This window comes from Etheostoma spectabile, chromosome 12 (assembly GCF_008692095.1).
Source record: "Etheostoma spectabile isolate EspeVRDwgs_2016 chromosome 12, UIUC_Espe_1.0, whole genome shotgun sequence".
In the NCBI taxonomy this organism is placed as follows: Eukaryota; Metazoa; Chordata; class Actinopteri; order Perciformes; family Percidae; genus Etheostoma; species Etheostoma spectabile.
The window spans coordinates 19,443,649-19,458,062 of NC_045744.1; the positions used below are offsets into that span (position 1 = coordinate 19,443,649).

The 14,414-nt window shown below is 41.4% G+C and overlaps 1 protein-coding gene across 17 annotated transcripts in view; it reads left to right on the forward strand.

Annotated features, from left to right (window-relative positions):
- The window catches only part of LOC116698939 (catenin delta-2), a 177,783-nt gene that overhangs the window by 158,065 nt on the left and 5,304 nt on the right, over positions 1-14,414 (forward strand). For 11 of the 17 annotated variants that reach the window (XM_032531198.1, XM_032531203.1, XM_032531199.1 and 8 more), the window contains 5 exons: positions 5,923-6,096; positions 6,488-6,638; positions 9,759-10,017; positions 10,780-10,873; positions 11,223-11,349. In XM_032531198.1, the coding sequence (XP_032387089.1) occupies positions 5,923-6,096; positions 6,488-6,638; positions 9,759-10,017; positions 10,780-10,873; positions 11,223-11,349 (805 nt within the window). The remainder of the gene's footprint in view (positions 1-5,922; positions 6,097-6,487; positions 6,639-9,758; positions 10,018-10,779; positions 10,874-11,222; positions 11,350-14,414) is intronic. The other 6 variants (XM_032531215.1, XM_032531212.1, XM_032531214.1 and 3 more) reach the window with 1 other exon arrangement.

A 14,414-nucleotide genomic window follows, 5' to 3' on the forward strand; every position in this document is an offset into this window, starting at 1 on the left:
GTGCGACACCTCTGCTCCCCTTAACTCGCTGTTTTTTTTTGGTTTTCCAGTAGCAAAAGGTTTGAATAGGCCCTGTTTGGTTGCCCATGAAAGGATCCAGTGAGTCCTGTTGAAGATGATCTAATGACAGTTTCACATGGTGTTGCTACGGCAATTAGCTGAGAATCCCTCCTAAACTGAGAGGATACTATCCACAGCGGGAAACGAAATAGAGTAATAGGGCCTGGTACTAAAATCGAGTGGAGCCAAACCATGCAGTGGAAATGAGGTAAGAGTCGGCTTTTATTGTATCTAGCTAAACCTAGCATCCATCCTTTGTGTTCAATTTGCACATACAGACTCAAAGACTGAAGAAGCGGCAGGATGCCAGTGAACATCACTTTCGTTCAGTTCGAATCACGCTTCCCAGTTCTCATATCTCTTCATCACACTCCTTGGATAAGAAAACCATGCATTGGAAACAGATCTCTCAGGAAGTGAACTACTTAAGGGCTCGCCAGTGTAGTGGCAATGACAGAAAATAACGGCCCAATCAAAGCTGAGTACACAAATTATTGGCTTCACGCTTAACAGGCCCACAAGCTCCAGGGCACATGAGAGACAAGAGAGCCAGCAACTTTGAGTCCAAATGTGTGAACACTACTTCATCAAAAGAAGGCATCAACAAGCAGGAATATGGCGGCTAGATACAAAGGTGGCAGATGGACATTCTCTCTGTGGAATATAATAAACTGTTGCCCATGTCCCCTATTAGATTATTGTTGACTAGTTACATGGCTCTTAAAGTTGCCATGTCTTTTTTTGTGTTGGGAGTTATATTAATTATGCTTTTGTGATTAAATTATTGTGGTAATCAGTCACTGCTGCCACCTGTAGCACCTTGACCATAAATTGAGGCATTTTATCAAGAGGATTGACAGGCTCTGTTTTTGTATTTGCTCTGTGGGCTCCCGGTGGTTCCTTCTACTTCCCCACTCATTTCACAACAATAGATTATCTTATAGAATTTTAATGACCAAATTAAAAAAAATGACATTTACACACATTACATTTTGCATGAGCTGTAACTTTATTGGTTGGTATTCCCTGTCAGATGTCCACACCAGGATAATTAAAAATGAACCAATAAGGCACAATAACAGCAGAACAGATAGAAGGTTGTCATCTTGAGCATTTATTTACAGATCATCTAGCGTGTATTTTCTAAGACATTGTCCATACCATTACATGTTTTCATTCAAACCATTTTTTTGACGTTTTGTGTCAGAGCAGATGTCACTGTTTGTACCCTCCCCCCCCCCTTTTTTTTTTTATCAACTAGAGGACACGGTATCTTAATTTGTATTGCAGCTCCGTGCTGTTTCTAGTTTGGGAACATTTGCTCAGTTCATCCTCTAGCCTCAAATGAATATTTATGAATGCACCACAGTTGTCTTTGATATTGATAATGTTTGAGCCAGAGTGGTTTTCTTATGTCATAAACAACTGATCTTCACCTACCACCTGGATTACTTAGGGTCACATCCCCAGAATAAGGTGTTTCACAGCTACATGTAGAAGAGCATGGGATACTTTAAATTTACTGTTTTTTTGTTATTTTTTCAATGCAATAGTACAGACACATGCTACAAGGTTTTCACACAGTGGATTCTGGAGATTATACCTTTATCTACAGATTTGACTTTCAATACACTGACAACCTGTGCTCAGAATCATACCAATATGATTTAGTATTTCAATTCTGGGTTTCCTGGGTCTGTCCATTAGCTGCCAGCAGGAAGCGTTTCATCCTCCGGTTGGTTAAAAAAAATTAGTGCTCTTCTAGTTGCAGAATTGGCAGAAACCAAACGGCTGCCTTGGAGAGGATCTAACCTCTTGTCATGCTAATAAGCAATCAGCATCACATTGTGGTAGAGTGAAGACTTCTTTTACAACTTCTAGTGAAGATGTGGGGATTGAAAACCCAACACTTCCGGTGGATTAGGGTGGGTGAATTGCTCATTAGCCCTGCATGCTCCCCCCCCCCTTTCATTTCTAGAAAAGATAGAAAAGGGGAGATTTAAAAAAAAAAAAAAAAAAAACCTTATTGAGTCAGGCCTTTACTTACATTTGCCAAGTCAAGGACATTGTTGTGTATCCAGGCAGAACTATAGAGAGGATGGATCTTAAAACTAACCCTGGGATCAGATTGTAAAGGGACAAATCATAACCTCTCCATAATGATAATAACTCCCCCCTCTTTTCCCTGTCTGTCTGTCTCCACTCCAGTGCAGCTGTGGGTGATTACCATGAAGTAGTGATTGGTGAGCTTGTTGGAGAGGGCAAAACTCTATCAACTGTGGGGTAATTAGAGGAGAGAATAAGGCGAGGAGTGAAGAGGAGAGGAGACGAGAGGAGGAAAGGATATGTCGGCGGAGAGGAGATATAAAGGGAGAGTCAAGGAAGTTGGAGTTGAGGGTGGGGCTAGAAAATACAACAGGATAAGAGAGGAGAGTGGGGAAAGAGGAAGTAGTGTAATAATAATTTCAAAGACGAAACAGAACCAGAGGAAGACAACAGTGCAACAGTTTGTGGGCAGTGTTACGCCTTATCAGATGTCATGTGAGATTACGTCATTGCAGATGGAAGCATGATATCATTTTTTTTATACAAAACTTGTGGACTTATATTATATAATGACAGCAAGTAGGAAACACACAGGGCATCCCAGTACCTAATATATACAGCAAACTTACATATCCAATTCCAATATAGAATCCACTATTTAGGCCAACTATGTTTAAACATGCAATGATATGTCACTTAACAGAGACATTGCATTTAGCTGATGCTTTTTATCCAAAGCAATTTCAAATTGCTACATCTATCAGAGGCTGTATGCCTCTGTTAGAGATTAAGCATCTCGCTCAGGTACACACTGGATGATGTATCACAGTGGGAATTGAACCCAGATCTCCCACACCAAAGGCATGTGTTATGCGCCATCACCACCCTAAAGTGACAACGATGCCGAACAAAGAAAACCATAAACACAGCTAGTATGAGCTGAATTTTTGTGTGGATGGTGTAATAAGTTACTTTGTAAACACATAGCAGGTGGCTAATGTGTGTCTATTGACTGTTTGCTAAGCCCTGCCCCACCCCTAATGTAGTTAGTTCACACTACAAGCCTTGATTTTACACAGCCCTTGAGCTTGGAGGCTTGCTGGTACCTTGCAGATGCATTCCAGATATTTAATCAGGCTAAATATCTTGTTAGCGTTTCCAGTTGATATTGTGCAGTTGTGTGTGTAGAAACACCGTGTGCACAAATAGAAGATGGATGGACTGTGTGTGTACAACTGATTAAATGAGACACAAATAATACAGAGGTGCTAAAAACAATATATTTATACAGATTTCACTTCTGTTAATACCCAGAGTAGCCATGTTGTTACTCACATGTTGTTGTGATGTCGGTGTAGCAACACCGTGTGAAATTGTCATCAACGGGACTCACTGGATCCTTTCATCGGCAACCCCAAAAAAAAACAGCGAGTCAAGGGGAGCAGAGCAAAATGTGCACCTACTCATCAACACATGTCAATCAAATGTCAGTACCATGAATCTGTTTAAATTGTATTGCAGTGTCACAGAGAAACCTCCTGTATTTAACAGCCAGAGCTTTCACAGTTTTTATTGATACACAGTATGTGAGTATTTTTTCAAAATGCATCATCAATGCAGGAGGAAATGTTACGGAGCTAGATTTGTTTCTTTATTACATGCAAAAAAAATAAATGATCTGAGAGAGAAAAAAAATGTTCGAGAAAAAAAGTTATCACACTGATAGCACAAAAAGCATTTTATGAGGGAAATAAAGTATTTGGGAGAAAAATTATACCAATAGCAAAAAAAATCTCTCTCAAAATACTTTTTTAAACTCTCAAATGTATATTTTTTCACCGCCAGTGTTGTTGTAAGAGCAAGTTAGCGAACTAACCAACCAGTCCGCACACCCGGTAGCAGTGGGACATCCCCCGGCCTTGACCAGAGCTTGCTTCGCTGATGTTGTACCCACATTTTGCATCCCTGCCATCCCTGGTGTCATCACCAGAACCCCCTCATTTCATCATATAACCCCGGTTCTTCAGCAGCTCCATTGGCTCCCGGTTCAATTCAGAATACAATTTAAAATCCTTCTCCATACTTTCAAAGCCATCCATAACCTTGCCCCTCCATATCTATCAGAACTCCTACACATTGCCGTCCCCTCCCGCTCCCTCAGATCTTCCTCCTCCCTCCACCTCACTGTCCCCCATGCTCGACTCATCACCGTGGGGAGCAGAGCCTTCAGCCGCTCTGCTCCCCAGCTCTGGAACTCACTCCCACCCGACCTCCGCAACATCAACTCTCTCCCTCTGTTCAAAACTAGACTAAAAACCCATCTGTTCCAGCTCGCTTATCTGTAAATACACTGTTCCTGTTTTGTTTTGTTTGTTTGTTTTGTTTGTTTTGTTTTTGTGTTTATCTGTTTGTTATTACTACTTACACTTTTATGTTCCCTATATCTGTCTTTTATTCTCTGTAAAGCGTCCTTGAGTGTTAGAAAGGCGCTGTTAAATAAAATGTATTATTATTATTATTATTAAAAAATTGCGCCCGCTTGAGCAGCAACAGTAATTTCTGCTGAATAAGTCATTGCTTAACCCTCATTGCAGCCAAGAATTGCATCCAGGTAGCAAGGAAATGATAATAAAACATTGATGTCTCTAAACGTTCTAAAATTATAATCATCATTAATGAACATGACAAAGAAATATATATACCCTAGCTTTTAAACAGTAGCCGCTTTGTCTTATAAAATCAATATTTTCCTAGGGATGCAGAACTTGGTGCGCGTTACACCCACTGATGGCAGTACGTCTGCAGCTGCAAGACCAGGAGCTCACCGCCAGTGTTTCAGTTTGTCTGTTAAAAAGTGTTAGGATAACTAAATTGTATTTATTTATAAGCAGGCTGGTTGGTTAGTTCGCTAACGCTAGCTTGCTATTCCACCAACACTAGCGGTGAGCTCCAAGGGGGATGTGTTGCTACCGGGTCCGGAGCTCTCCGTGTCCCGCTGGAGCTCCGATCAGATCCGGTCGAGGTCGGCAGCGAAGCTTTCTAGCAATGTTTCCACTCTGGCCGAGCCCCACCGATGGCGGTTCGTCTGCGGCTGCAGGACCTGGAGCTCACCACCAGTGTTTCAGTTTGACTGTTAAAAAGTGTTTAGATAATTAAAAGGTATTTATTTAGTAGTGGGCTGGCTGCTAGTTATCTATCTATGGCGGTGACAATGGGTTAATGATTCAGATGGACTCCCAAGACAAGACGGTGCTCATCCAACTGGCCAATAGGAACGTGGCCCCGCCCATGACAATATGTTCACATCGAGAGAAAAATCCTGGGACGAGAGCAAAAAATGTAATCGAGAGCAAAGACTTAGGTGCTGAGAGCAAGAAGAAAAACGTTTTGAGAGAAAAAATATAAATTTGAGAGTTTAAAAAAGTATTTTGAGAGAGTTTTTTTGCTATTGGTATGAAAACTTTTTCTCTAAATTATTTGTTTTCTCTCATAAAATGTTTTGTTGCTATCAGTGTGATCACTTTTTCTCTCAGATCATTTATTTTCTCGCATGTAATAAAGAAACAAATCTAGCTCCCTAAAATGTCAGATTTGAATTCCAGAGGAGATAGAAAAACAAAATACACAAATAGATAATGTGCCACCCTATTTATACACTGCTAATGAATAGTAAATCTTCTCCCTCTCTCTCCTTACCCTGTTCTTGTTCTTGTTGTGCCTGAGGGGGACCATGCTGGCACTCTACCGCTGTCAATGCCCGCCTCACATAGAATTAAAAATGCTTTTCTATTCTGAATTATGTCTTATCTTCTGCAGTGGGATGGCGTCGGCCCATTTCCAGATTTGGCGGAGCCCCCGAAAGGAATCCAGATGTTATGGCACCCTACTATCGTCAAGCCCTACCTCACACTGCTGTCTGAGTGCTCCAACCCAGACACCCTGGAGGGAGCAGCTGGGGCCCTGCAGAACCTAGCTGCTGGCAGCTGGAAGGTAAGGACTGGGCTTATATCACTGTAATACTGAAGGACATCTGCCAAAGTGTATTGAAAATTCCAGTAGGTGCCAAAGTGTTCTGAAAGTTAGAATTCTCGAAAAACACGGAAAAATGTACTTTGCTCAAGAGCTCATTGGCAGTGCAGTCCAGCTACCAGTCCAGACCGTCCCCTCCTGACCCAACACCCTACGGACTGACCTACCAGCACCCCCAAAGTTGTGAATTATTTTGTCAGCCAATTGTAATGTAACACATCAGTGAAGATAATCAATCATAAGACACCACAAATAAGCAAAAAGGCTAATGAATAAAGGAAGGTGCATGAATAACAGGGCATAAAAACAAATCTGTGATGCTCTCTCTGTCTCCCCCCTCTGTCCTCCTCAGTGGTCGGTGTATATCCGGGCTGCAGTGCGTAAGGAGAAGGGCCTTCCTATCCTGGTGGAATTGCTGAGGATAGACAACGACCGGGTGGTTTGTGCCGTGGCCACCGCGCTGAGAAACATGGCTCTCGACATTAGAAACAAGGAGCTTATTGGTGAGTTAAATTCACAGACAACAAAGCGAAGAGTGTGAAGTTCCACAAAGGGCCAAACACCAAATTGCCAATTTGCAAATTAGCTAATGCAGGATTTCCAAAGAAAACAAAATGTATTTAAGAGTTTTACTTGAGTGTCATGTTGTATGTTTATACTAGTGAAGTGATGTGCTTTATTGACACTGAAAACAACAGCTGTTATCTTGACCCATTTGCAGAATTACACACTTGCTTTAATAATGAATATGAAGCTTGTTTAAGTAGACATGTTCACAGGTAATTTTTTTAAAGGAGTTGTTAAAATGTCTCTCGTGTAGAGGGTTATTGCTGTTAGTAATGGCAGACTGGTAGTGGGCTTGTGGAATTGTCTTTAATAAAAAAAGACATGCATGTCATTGTAGTATTTTTCTGTATTTATGTAGATATAAAGATAGTTTTGTTTAAGCAGATAATGGTGTTGCTCTGCTCGTATGATGCTTGATTTTCCTTTGGAGACCGATAGCTGTAATAAACTCAGCTTTTCTGCTGGTCCCCCATAGCAACAACCACATGCCTCCTTCCTCTTGCTCTGTCTGATGCTCGAGGCTCTGAGCTTAGATGTGTGCTCTCAGATGTGAATGCAACCAGTCATGTGTATAGTGTAGGTTGTAATGTCAATCCTATATCAGGGGCAAGCATGTGTATTTTGATTGGACGGACAGTATTGTCCTGTCCTCATGTGTGTTGTGTTGACAGGATAAAATTGGATTAGAGACATATTGGGTTTCTTATGTAGCTTTCAGCGTGAGATATCAATACAGTCTGCACAGACAGGTCCACTGTGAGCCAACTGGGTTTTATTGCTGTAATGTTACAAATTTGATTGCTTTCAGTGTTTGTGAGTTTGTAATAACGTGAATATTGACCATACCGCAAGTTTTTGGCAATAGTTGAATTAAGCTGTTTACATGGTTCAATCATGTTTGATAACTTACTGTAATAAGCCAGTTTAAATGTGTGAATGACTTTTTATTTGAAGAGAGTTATTGTTAAAACTGAAAAAGTCATTATGAAAGTTGAAGTGATTTGTGTTCATGTATGACTTGAAGCAACTGGTCTAGTTTTAGCTTGGTAGTGTACTGTGTTCAGTGTTTTTCAGCCCAGAGACTCATTTTTCCTGACTTTGGTCCGTAAATGTAACTAATGCATTGCTCACAATATATAATATGATATAGCCTTGTCTTGCAACTAGTGTAGCATAAGTTGCTGCTGAGTATCGTAGTTGTGGAACCGGTAAAGCGTCCGAAATCACCTGGAATGCACTTCATACCCAATATGTGTGATTTTGATCAACAAACCTTTGTGTGAAACAGTGTTAGTATGTATCTTTTTCAGAAGTACTGAGCTGTAATTATTTGGGTTTTCTTGACATCTGATGGAGTAAATGAGCTGTTACAAAATGCGATGCAAAGGCAAACTCATCTAAACAGATTTTAGGAATATATTACACAAAGTGAAATCTTAGACTTGCACTTAAAGCATTATTAATGTTATAGAGCTTTCTTCATTGCTGTCTGCAATTGTCTGTTATGAACGGTTGGAGAAAAAATGGTAAAATATTGTTTTAGCCTACTAAATAACATGTTAGTATGGAATTTTGGATACTGTATTTCTTCTCAGCTGGATTCATGTGCAACATTTAAAAAAGTACCTAGTTGTCAGAATACGCACTGTACATCATTATTATATTCGCTATTAGTTTGTGTTCACACCTACAGCCTTTAGCTCGGTTGAATCGAACTAGAGCTTGTTTGCCCCACTGGTGCGGTTTGTTTGGACAGGTGAGAAAGCGGCAATTGAACTCTGGTGCACACCAAAAGCGGACTAAACAAGCGTACCAAGACCTGCTTGAAGAGGTGGTCTCGGTACGCTGTATATCGAACTCTGGAGCAGTTTGTTTGGTGTGAGAACGTGATCCGTACTCAAACCGCACTATACAAACTCCGCCAGTCTGAGCTAATGTCTCCTGTAGTCAGGTGTGTTTAGCAGTCTGCGATGCAGCAGAGCAGCAAACTGGAGCAGCTTGCAGTGTTTCTATCTCAGAAATAGTCTGCGGTCAAGCTAGCCGTTCGTCACTCGTATCTCCGTAGTCAAACAAGCAGCCGGCAGACCAGAACACAGGACCTTCTTCCTGTATTTATTTTCTTTCTCCTGCTCCCAGACATATCCAACCAATAAGAGGGCTGGACATTTTTGCCTTATTTGTAATGACGCAATTTGGTACGCTTGGATTTTTCCAGGTTTGAAACCAAACCAAACCGACAAAAGGCAAATCACTCCAAGTTTACTAACTCACCAACTGATTTGGACCAAAGCAAAGGAACTACAGGTGTAAACAGGTGTTGTGAAAACGCCAGCAGGATTTTTACATCAGGAAAACAGATGCCCCCACCCCTAATCACCAGGGTGATGACACAATCAGAATGAGGGGCAGAGGTCAGAGTGGACAAGATTGCCTGACAGCAGTACTGAGCTGTCATGGGAAATGTAGTCAGTCTGTGTTAGATCACGTGGCCAAGTCATCCTCATTGTCTGACAGCCACACAACCAGGCTGTATTTCCTTTGTCACAGCCAGGGGTTTTAGAAAGAGCAGAGGAAGGTCCTTGAAACGCTTTCCTCATTTCAGATCTATACTATTTTATAGATAGAATCAACTAGTGGGTTCAATATTTACGTTTTGAGAACATAATTGACATAGATCTTTAGATAGTCATTACTGATTTTTTTTTTTTCTTCAGCCTAAAGTTGTTCCCATCTTCACCATATCAGTAGATTAGAAGTATTGCCAAAGGGCACCCGGGTAGCTCAGTTGGTAGAGCGCATGCCCATATAAAGAGGAATCCTACCTGTGGATGAATGTCTTCCATCTCTCTCTCCCCTTTCCTGTCTATGCTGTCCATGGAATTAAAGGTGGAAATGCCAAAAGAAATTATCTTATATATAAAAAAAAAGCATAACAAAAGTTTAAATTGCCTTATCATCATTCTCATTGCCACCTTGTCTCCTCCTTTCCACCTCCAAACCCTTTAAACAATATTAACCCACCTCACCCCCACTCACCCTGTCACTCTTGGCCACAGGTAAATATGCCATGAGGGACCTGGTGCACCGTTTGCCCGGAGGCAGCAACAACAACAACAGTAGCGGCGGGGGAGGAGGAGGCGGAGGAAGCACCAACAGCAGCGTCCTGGCGGGAAAAACCATGTCGGACGACACCATTACGGCTATCTGCTGCGCACTGCACGAAGTCATCACCAAGAACATGGAGAACACCAAGGCCCTGAGGGACGCCGGCGGCATCGAGAAGCTCATCGGCGTCGCCCGCAGCAAAGGAGACAAGTAAGCCGAATGGAAAGATAATGTCAGGTGGAAGGGGGTGCAAAGAAAGACGAAGGGAGTATAGAAGGGCCACCATGGGGCAGTGTTCTTACAGTTTGATAGAAGCTACAACAGCATTAGAAACTGTTTCAAATTGATATAAGAAAGAAATTTTTCAACAAGCAATATGGCAAATGCGACAGCGAAGAACATAGGCTAAAACTAATTTGTGCTATTCGAAGTATGAGTCATTAGGAGTTGTTTTTGAGATACTGAAGGTATAAACCCATGGTTCAACATGTCTTTGTCTTTTAATGTCCCTACTTTGCATCAATGCAAGGGCATGACATGCAATCACAGAAAGCTCATGGAGAAAACAGAAATAACATTTACCAAAATGAAAATTTATGAAATAAAGTGTAATTTGCTAGGCGATGATAAGGCCACATGAGCCAATTATACCCACAGCCATTAGTCAGCTGTGTCAAACCCTGGAGGATACAGAATGAAATATTGGCCAATCAATCCATCAAGCAAGCCATTATGCAATTTGGGCTCAGTACAATATAAAGTGCCATATCTGAGGAGATAAAGAAGACATTTTCACTTTTTCTTCTTTGGAGACCACAGTCAGCCAAGGCTTTAGATTCTAGTTTAATGTCTCTGCTTTGTGTTTGTTTTTTCATCCTGCTGCATTTTGATGTTTTAATAGCTCCCACTAGCACAAAACAAAAATGAAAGACAGTCAAGCTTTATACTGTATGTTTTTTTCCATCTCTGCTGAATTCCCAGACATAGTCCTAAAGTGGTGAAAGCAGCATCTCAAGTCCTGAACAGTATGTGGCAATACAGAGACCTTCGCAGCCTCTACAAAAAGGTAAGGTCTGAATGTACTCTGGCTGTATTCACACTGAAAGCTGAGCAACGATGATACATCTAGATCAGTGGTTCTTAACCTGGGTTCGATCGAACCCCAGGGGTTCGGTGAGTCAGTCTCAGGGGTTCGGCGGAGGTCAAGACACACACCCGACTCATATGATTCGTGATGACACGCCCCGCTTGGCCATCATCAGAAGGGTTTGGTGAACGCGCATATGAAACTGGTGGGGGTCAGTACCTCCAACAAAGTTAAGAACCACTGATCTAGATGCATCATTTCCTGCACAGTCTCGTCTCTTTTCCTCTTCTCTTCTAATCCTTTCCATTCCCTTTCTTCTTTTCTTCAGGACGGCTATTCCCAGTACCATTTTGTCGGCTCTTCCTCCACAATAGAGAGAGACAGACAGCGACCTTATTCTTCTTCTCGTACTCCGTCCATCTCTCCCGTACGGACCTCACCCAACAATCGATCAGGTGAATCTCCTGTTCCCTTTTGTCCTCTATCAATCTTCCCATTAGTACAGTCCAGTCAAACAAACACTCTTCCAAACTAGCTGAAGTCTGCTTTATCCTTCACACCACGGCGCCCACAGCCAAATTATTCTGCTGTCGAGTAAAATCCTTGCACAGTGCCTCCTTTAAAAGTTTTCCGCCCTTCAAAAATTAGGGGTTTGTCTAATGTGAGGCTTCCAGGCTTCAGTATTGTTGAATTCATGGCATCATCCCCTAAAGTTCACTAACTTTGAAAAAATTGTAAGAAAAATGTAACGTATAATGTACTCCATGAGCTTAATTCTTAGCTGGGTCTGAAACTGATGGTGGGATAATAACACTGTCCGGTGAAACCTAAGCCAACAATCTGTTTCCATGGATACACCCTTTTCAACAAGAAATAGGTACCATTGCTAAGGTCGTCTAGATGTGTTAAATTGATGTCTTCCTGTCATTCAGACAAAAGTGCCCTTTATGTAAATGTTCCTTATGAGTCATGACTTTACTCAGACATAACAGGGCTATTACGGAAAGAGCCTCAATGCAGGAAGCAGAGCATTTTTACATTCTCTCGCAGGCTGCATCAGTGATGGACAAAAAAAGCTTACATATTTTTCACGGCTTCTTACCTTTCTCATTTTTATAAACCTTCCCAAAAGCAGAGGAATCTCCTCAACCAGTTTACGGCTCTGACGCACTTACCCGACGGCCGACCTTTGGCAGAGAAGGCAGTCGGACTGACTGGAAAAAGTGCGTCGAAACACACCAAAGCAACGCCGACTTGAACATACGTTCTGTGCATGCGCAAGACGTAATACCTCTCCATGACATCAGCAGGCGCTAATCTGTGTTGTCGTCCCCAAAAAAAATTTAAACCGGCAGCTGATTGGACAAACGCGTCACGTGGGTCTGGCTTCTCCAGATTTTCAAAGCCATGCCATAATGGCAGCTCATTTGGAAAAGGATCTCATTTTTTACAAAAATAGTTCACCGAATTGTGTTTCTGAAAACATTTTAAGCGAGAAATTGCCAAGCAGTTGCTGAATCTGTCTTCATTTCACATCGATAAAGGTCAGCTTAAAAAGATTTGTGTCCTGCTTGTCATTTCCAGGTTAACACTCCACCAATCAGATTGGTCATTGAGTCTGACTGCCCGCCTTCTGATTCCACATGTCAAATTGGCCCAAATCAAGGCCCAATAATCGGGTTGATGTGTCAGCGCCTTAACACTGACTCATTTCTGTGGCTCACTTTTTTGTGATTAATCAGACTGACTTTTTCCGGTGTGCGGAAGTGATGATAATGAAGTGATGCATTTATTAGATTCCTCTTAAAAAGGCATACACAACGTGCATTTAACTTGTCTGTGCATGATTAATTTCGGGCTGCTGTTTTTATTATAAAATGCGACAACATTCAAATTCAGATTTGTGCGGTGTGGGAAGTTTCACAGAAGTGTTACCAGGTCCAACCAAAAAAAGGTTGCTCATATTTAAAATGTATAGGCCTACGGATATAAAAGAGTAGAGGTGTAAAGGTAGTGGATCCAATTAGCGCCACAGGTTGAAGTACGAGTAGCCAATCAGCGCCGTGGGTGGGACCAACGTTGTCAAGCTTTTAAGCGTTAAGTGTTTTTACTTTGCTCCACTACCCTCTTAAAACTCCAGCAAACCAGTATGTTGGCATGGCTACAGGTCACCGTCGACTTAAAATGATGTTAAATTCAGGCGGCCATGTTGGTCGGGAGTAATTGGGGATATCGTTTTTGAATCTTCTTACCCAACAGAAATTGGTGAGATTGGAGGCAATGTCAGACTGAAGATGGAAACAGAGTCTAAGGAGTTGACAATTCTCTCTGTAATATAGTAGTTTTAGTTCTGTAATAAATGCATTAAATAAGTTGTATTAGGGAGATATATCAACATATTTCTGCTAGCCAATACATAGTTCAAACCAGTTTGAAATTACTATATTTGAGAGTATTTGAATGGGTCTCATTGGACCACATTTAAAACAAATCTCCTGAACTGGATTTAAGAGGCTGTCAACTAACAGTGGCAAAATGATAAACACTGGTTTGGAAGCTAATTTCACATTTTTTATTTTCTTTATTTTTGTTTCTCAGTTTAGAATTGTGCAAACAGATGGTCCATCAAATCATTTGTTTACTTTTACTGCTGTGGCAATATCTCACATTAAAAAAAACTTTTGAATTTAACAAAAGAAACCTTGTGAATGTGTACATTCCTACAACAGAGCAGCAGGATAATTGGCCGCGTAGGTGCCGATATTACAGTAGACTGGAGATACTAGCAGAGCATTAATGTGTGTAGGAATCAATGCTAAATGTGTTACACAGAAGAGAGACAAGGCGACAGATGCAGCCACACAAACAGGCTGGCGGGCTACATCGTAGTCAGCAGCTTCTATGTGAAAGGTTGTTGATAATGATTTTGAATATTAGAGGAAACACTACTGAACCATATGGCACTGAATCAATGGCCAGGTTTCTTCCAACACGGCTAACTAGATCTAACTCATTACTCACAACACCCCCAGTCCATGCATTTTGTATGTTCACCCAACTGTAGGTATGTATCCTTTCTATGTTACTTTTTGGGTGAATAATGCCAAGACAGGCATAGATTAATAAGCCAGTGGGAGTTTAAGCTTAAAATGTGTACATGTAGTAAATACAAGAGGATAGAGCCAGACATAAAGAATAAGAAGACAGAGGCAAGAGTAAAGCAGATGCAGAGATGACTCAATATTGACCTCTTTGAAGTCACACCCTGGTCAAAAAGCCACATTTGTGAGGAATGGCACATTACCCAAAGAGTCGCAATACAAAGAGCACCTAGTGACCCCATTTTTCGACTTATTTTACTGTAATGGTTAGAGGAAATGATGCACACAGTGATGTCTCAGAGTGCTATGCCTTTGTTAGTTAAATACAAAACCTGAGATTCTTTGAAAAGTGGAAATCAATCTGGCCTTTCTGCCGTGAAGGGACTCCAGTGGGATGTAAGTAGCTGTCCTTTCTGTTG